This window comes from Perognathus longimembris, chromosome 13, assembly GCF_023159225.1.
Source record: "Perognathus longimembris pacificus isolate PPM17 chromosome 13, ASM2315922v1, whole genome shotgun sequence".
Taxonomy (NCBI): domain Eukaryota; kingdom Metazoa; phylum Chordata; class Mammalia; order Rodentia; family Heteromyidae; genus Perognathus; species Perognathus longimembris.
This window is the reverse complement of record NC_063173.1, coordinates 53,577,928-53,585,022: the sequence shown is the minus strand read 5'-3', so window position 1 is coordinate 53,585,022 and position 7,095 is coordinate 53,577,928. Positions and strand designations below refer to the sequence as shown.

At 44.6% G+C, this 7,095-nt stretch overlaps 1 protein-coding gene across 1 annotated transcript; it reads right to left on the bottom strand.

Annotated features, from left to right (window-relative positions):
- Nucleotides 1-5,064: 5,064 nt before the first annotated feature.
- Nucleotides 5,065-5,994, bottom strand: LOC125361773 (olfactory receptor 4D11-like). The gene has a single exon (XM_048360375.1). The coding sequence runs from the start codon at nt 5,992-5,994 to the stop codon at nt 5,065-5,067; it is 930 nt and encodes a 309-aa protein (XP_048216332.1).
- Nucleotides 5,995-7,095: the final 1,101 nt, after the last annotated feature.

The window sequence follows — 7,095 nt, the reverse complement described above, 5'->3', positions numbered from 1 at the left end:
GGAATCCCTGTCTGCTCCAGTGTTTGGCCATAGTAGATTATTAAGAAATACAAATCTTTTTATGGGGGGAGGGGAGAGGAGAAAGCATGAGAAATTTTTGCTAAGCTGATTTAGCGAGATTTTCTTTCCCTTCCTCTCTCCCCTTTTACAGGCCGTTCTTCAATTCTTCCATCCGCCTTCCTGCAGTGTCCCCTGGGGTTACAGGCAGGCATCACCCACCCTGGTCTTAGTAGGGTTCTTGTAGCAAAGGCAGGTTAGGATGATCAGATATCAGGGGTGGGGGGATTCTTCACAAACTGATTTTTTGCAAGGTCTTTTTCTAAAACTAGACCGTGTGAGGTCCCTGGGAAGCACAGATCTGGGCTTAGTGGAGATGGGTCCCAGAGGAGCCAGACTGAAATTTGGCCCAGGAGTCCGTCTTTCTCAGTCTCCCACATAGCCCGGAGTCTCACACAGCTTGATGTGAACATGGTTCTGAGAGAAAAAAAAAAAAAAGACATTTTAGCCCCAGTCCTTTAGAAGCTTGATCTTCTTATGAAGTTTAATTTGGGTTCTTTTGTAATTGAACTTTATCCACTAAAAAAAAAAAAGAAGAGAAAGAATCATTTTGGAGTTTGTCTTTGAAGGTTTTCCAACAAGGCAAGGCTTTGCAAATAAATGTCTTATCAGAGGGCACTGTATTTAAAGCTTCAAGTAGGCAGGATCTATTACAGACTATGATGCAAATCCTGAACCCACCATGTATCTCTTCTAGAAGAGTATAGAGGAGAAAAACCTTTGGATCATTGGGTGGGTGGAAATTTCTTAACTAGAATACAGAAACTATGATCCATGGACTACAAAAAAAAAGAATTCATTTGATGTCATCAAAATGTAATACTATTTGCTTTAAAGAAAAGAGAAGCCACAGCATTTTGCAAAATCCTTCTCTGAGAGAAGTTTTGTATTAAGAATTTATTTAAAAACTCAATTCTGTCTTAAGAAAATGGCCAAGTCAACTCCAAACGCAGGCACAGATCTGAGAACAGACACATCACCGAACATAGATCAGAACATAAAGAGATTCTCAACTTACGCAGGCATCACACACAAACACCACAAAACAAACATGGTTACTCCCGAGAGGAGATCAAAATCACGAAAACTCTTAAATCCAATTTTCCAGGGTTGTCAAGAGAGGGACTAGAACCCTCGAACATGGCTTTGGGAATGTCAAATCACACTGCCTCTGGGAGAGTTCAGAAGTCTCCTGTCAACGAGACAACATCGAGAACCCAGTTATTCCATGCCCAGGTATTTCCTGGGGAGATCTTAAAGCATATCATTACACAAAGACCTACAAACACAGTTTGTAGTTCAAAGTTCACCAACGCTACAAAACAGAAACCCTCTATACGTTCTTCATCCTGTGTGGCCAGAGGAGCAAAGGGCTGCGTGGCTGTGCATGGAATGAGTGTGGGAGCCAGTCCAGCAGCAGTACGCTATGGGAAATAGCTATGCAGGAAGGGGTATGTGCTACACAGTTGCATTTGAAGCCTTGGAAAAGGCAACGCTACAGAGAAAGAACATAGATGCACGGTTCCGTTTTGGAAGACCACATAGGACCTCACAACGGGTGACTGGCTGGGCTTCTCCTGAGACCCAGGACCCAGGGGCTATTTGTAGAGAGATTTATTGACTCACTTGGTCACGTGAGGCTGACATGTGCAATCTGATGTCCACAGGATGGAGGCCCTGGAAGGAACCATCTCAGCCCATTTGAGCTGCCACGACCAAAGTGCTCTCGGGACACCAAGAGCAGCAGTGGACTTCTTGGCAGATGCGGTGGCTGAGAAGTTCAAGTGCGCGGGGTGGGTCCTCGGTGGTGCAGTTCTTACTCCCGCCATAGATGGCCATCTTGCGACTGTGTTCTCACACAGTGGCTCTTGGGGATCTTTTAGGAGGCCACTAATTCCATCCTGTCCACTATAACCCAGCCATTTTCCATAGGTTCACTTCCTTACCTTGTCATATTAGGGATTATTGGTGTGTGTGTGTGTGTGTGTGTGTGTGTGTGTGTGTGTGTGTGTGTGTGTGTCCTGGGGCTTGAATTCAGGGCCTCTGAGCACTATCCCTGAGCATTTATGCTCAAGGCTAATACTCTACAACTTAAGATACAGCTCCATTTTCGGCTTTTTTTTTTTTTTTTGTAGTTTATTGGAGATAAGAGTCTCATGGACACCGAGGCTGGCTTCGAACCATCATCTTCAAAATGTTGATGTCCGCTTCCTGAGTAGCTAAGATTACAGGCGTGAGCGACTAATGGCTGGCTAGGGTTATCTTTCAATGTGCAAATTTGGAGGTGGGGTGAGACATAAACATCCAACCTACAGCATTGGTGATGTTGGAGCCGGAGGAGCCAAAGGTCTTGAGTCCTCGTCTAAGTGGGAAGACCCCCAGACCGGCAGCCCAGGGGATACACCGCCCAGCTCAAGCAGACAGAAGATTCACCCTTCCCCTTCCCATCCTCAATATAGAGTGTGAGGCTCACCCAAACAGGTGAAGGGGACTACTGAGTCTATGGACTCAGAGTGTATCTTCCAGTTGATAAGATTTGGGGTGTGTGTGTGTGTGTGTGTGTGTGTGTGTGTGTGTGTGTACTGGGGCTTGAACTTGGACCCCCCCCAAGCTCTTGCTTGAGTTTTTTGCTCAAGGCTACCCCTATACCCACAGCTCCAGCTTCTGGCTTTTTGGTAGTTAATTGGAGTTAGGAGTCTCAGGGATTTTCCTGCCCGTGCTGGCTTCAAACTGTGATCCTCACAGCTCAGCCTCCGGTTACAGGCGTGAAGCAGTTGCACCTGGCCTGTCATAACAGGTTCTAAAGATTCATCTTGGGGGGGAAAACTATCTCCCCTTTTTTAATAGCAGCCCAAGGGAGACGCAGAGAAGGGGAAGGGCTCTCTCTAGTGGCAAGGAAACCCTACAAAGCATTTTACGAGGTAAGGGCTGGAAAAGCTTTTAAACAATTATTTATTTATTTATTTTAGAAACTCAGTGTCTTTTGCTAGGGTTCATGTATATAATTCTAGCTACTTGGGAGGTGCAGATTGAGGGGATCATGGTAGAAGGACACAAAGTTAGGGAGACCTCATCTTAACCAAAAAGCCAGACATGAGGATATGTTACAAGGTACATAGGAGGCTGAAGGTTTTGCCTACTCAAAACCAGGAGACTCTACAGGAAAAATAATTAAAGCAAAAGAAAACAGAGGGGGAGAGGAGGCTTCTTGTGGCCCAAGTAGTAGATCATGTGCCAGCTCAAGAACCTGAGTGCAAACTCCAATGTAGATGTTGCCACCAGTGTCTGAACTGCTTTGCGAGGTTCATACACTGAAGTGTTCCATTCCTCTGTGCCCGGCTCCTCCGGCTTCCTTTGACCTCCTCAGATCAGATTTATCCCCCTTGGATCCAGCCACTGAAGCTTTATTTTATTCTAGTAGGACACATGTCTTCCAGGTCATCTGAAATGAAACCTTTGAGAGGTCCTATTGAGAATGACTTTCTAAAGCAGTATCTAATTTGTAGATTTGTGGCTTTGTAGGCAACCTGTCTTAGGGGGCTCACGCCTGTAACCCTAGCTACTCAGGAGGCTGAGATCTGAGGATGGCAGTTCAAAACCAGCCTGGGCAGAAAAGTACCCATGAGGGCTGGGGATATGGCCTAGTGGCAAGAGTGCTTGCCTCATATACATGAGGCCCTGAGTTCAATTCCCCAGCACCACATATATAGAAAACAGCCAGAAGTGGTGCTGTGGCTCAAGTGGCAGAGTGCTAGCCAGGGACAGTGCTCAGGCCCCGAGTCCAAGTCCCAGGACTGGCAAAAAAAAAAAAAAAAAAAAAAAAAAAGAAAAAAAGAAGAAGAAGAAGAAGAAGAAGAAAAGTACCCATGATATTCTTATCTTCAATTAACCTCTCAAAAGACAAAAGTGACACTGTGGCTCAAAGGGCTAGAATACTAGCCTTGAGCACAAAGAGTTCAGGCATAACACCCAGGCCCTGAGTTCAAGCCCCATAACTGACAAAAAGAAATCTTAATTTGATTCTTTCTTCTTGTGTTCCTCTCTATTTTAAAGAGATCATGTACAAGAAGTGCTACTTTGGGTGTTGACACACATCTAGATGCAGTAGTTTTGTCAGTGCTTTAAAATGAGATTGTTTGACCTTTACAACTTGGTGGGGGGAGCGGCATGGGGAGGGGTAAGTGGGAGAAAATGAGGGAGGAGGTAACATTGTTTTTAAAAAAAATGTACTCATTACCTTATTTATGTGATGGTAACACCCTTGGTTCATCACCTTTACAATAAATATATTAAAGAAAAGAAGTGTACTTATTAACTTATGTAAGTGTAACCCCTCTGTTTATCATCCTTACAAAAAATAAAATGAGATGGTCCCTTTCTGCTTTCTTTCTTTTTCTCTTCTTGGTAGTACAGGGGATTGAAACCAGAGCCTTGCACTTACTAGGCAAGTGCTCTACCACTTGAGCCATGCCCTCCTGTCCTTTTTTTTTTTTTGCTTTTAGTTCAATTTTCTGACATGGTCTTATGCTTTTTGCCTGATGCTGGCCTTGTACTATGATCCTCCTATTTCTGCCTCCTAAATAGCTAGGATTACAAGTATACACCACCATTCTCAGACTTTTTCCTTATATGAATTAGCTTTTGTTGAGGTGGAACTTACATGCAATAAACTTCCATATTTACAGGGTGTACTTTGATGGGTTTTAATATCCATCATTGGTAACTTAATCATACAACTTAAGACAATCATATATTGTCTTGTTACTTTGTTACTTGTTACCTTGTTACTTTGGTCTTTGAAAATATGTCAGTGTGCTCAGTCTCATAGCACAAGCTACTTTATGCTGAAGAGAAGTTAGTGTTATCAGTTACATAGGAATTTAAATGGAAAAATAAATTAAAAAACATTTATCTAGAACACACAGTTGGTTAATTGACAATGTGTTTGTGTACATGGATCTATGAAAAAGGAGACTCATTTATGGGAGAGAGGCCGGGATTTCTTTTTCATTCCCTTTGGGAAGGCCCAAGTCTTCTCTTGAGCCTCTTCATGGCTGATTTCATCTCCTGGTTCCTCAGAGTGTAGATCAAGGGGTTCAGCAGGGGGGAGATGACCGTGAAGGTGACAGAGATGGCCTTGTCTGTGGGGAGGGCGGTGAAGGGCCGGGCATACACATAGATGCAGGGCACAAAGTGCAGGGTCACCACGGTGATGTGGGAGGTGCAGGTGGAGATGGCTTTCCTCCTGCCCTCGCCGCTGTGAGACCTCAGCATCATTAAGATGACGGTGTAGGACACAAACAGGAAGGTGAACCACAGGGTAGCCACCAAGCCATTGTTGGAGATCATCAGGATCTCCAGAAGAGAAGTATCGGTGCAGGCAAGCTTGAGGACCTGGGGGACATCACAGTAGAAAGTGTCCAGCACGTTGGGCCCACAGAAGGGGAGTGGGAGCAGGAGGGAGATCTGCACGATGGAGTGGACAAAGCCCCCCAGCCAGGAGGCTCCGATGAGCGCTATGCAGCGCCCCCTGCTCATGATGGTCACGTAGTGCAGGGGCTTGGAGATGGCTATGTAGCGATCCAAGGCCATCACGGACAGAGAGAACACGTCCACGCCCCCGATCAGGTGGAAGAAGAACATCTGAGTGACGCAGCCCTGGAAGGAGATGGTCTTCCTCGCCGAGAGCAGGTCGGTCAGCACCTTGGGGGCTGTGATGGAGGAAAAGCAGATGTCGGCAACAGACAAATTGCGGAGCAGGAAGTACATGGGGGTGTGTAGGCGAGAGTCCCAGGTCACGGTGACCATGATGAGCAGGTTTCCCAAGAGAGTGACCACGTACACCAGCAGGAGGAAAAGAAACAAGACCAAGCTCACGCCCAGACTCTGGCTCAGGCCAAGGAACACCAGCTCTTGGATCCTGGTGCAGTTTTCCATGGCCAGGGGCGCATCCTCCTGCTTGCTGATGGCTTTCAAGCTATGTCTTATGGAAGCACTGTGGCATTTTCTTTGTTCTCCTGAGCGTCTAGAACGCCAGTTAGAATCTTCTCTGCATGGACGTACAGTTGCAATTTCTTGCATGGTCTACATTTTCAAATCAAGTTGTCCCATATGAATTCATTCAATAGTTCTTTTTCTGTAGAACTATTTGGGGGAAAGAAAGTAATGTTACCTAAGCTATTCTTTTAAAAAGATAAAATTACCAAAGTTTGATCTGATGCTTTGATTATAAAACTGTCAATGTGCTAAACCTGTGTCTACTTTCATGAATAAAATCTTTTTGTCGCATCTTCTTACTTATCCTGTTCTGAGGGAAAATGATTCTGCCTTGGATAAAAGCAGTGGGTGAAAATAGCACCTGCAGGTTCTTCCATTCTTCATTTGACTGCTCTGGCTTGACTATCATTAATACTATTTATTAATATTATTAATTATTAGATATTTTCTACACCAAACAGGAACACATTGGGATAGGGACCTTTGGAATTTTGAGGCTGGAAAGATGATTGGTCAGCTATTTAGGCACAGGCCAGCTGAGGCAACATTATAGCATGCCACCTGTCGCTGTGTTCTCGTCCTGTGTCCTGTCTCCTGGCTCATCTCTGGTCACCATGGCATCCCAAGCTCTCCATTGGAGCTGAATTGGTTTGTTGGTATTGTTTTTGTTTTCTCTTTCCTCTCTGGTCTGTTTCCTAACAATGTGAAGGGGATTTGCGGGCTGCAGGCCTTTATAACAATTGGCTGCCTGCAGACTGCTGGCATTCTAATAAAGAGTCCAAGATTCGATCCTTCAAAATGTGGCTTCTCTGATAATTTACCTTATAACATTAGCTTTAGAGGTCTAACCAGCTTCAACGCCCAAGTACATTGAGTTTGGGGCATTTGGAGTTTGTCTTCCATTCTCTTGGTAGGATCATGATGAATAGCTTTGTGAACAACATTTTGTAAGATTTATGTCTGCAATAACTTCTTTTGTATCCCAGAATAATTTATGGTATCTTCAGTAATACATTATTTGACCTGGTAGCTTCTTTATGA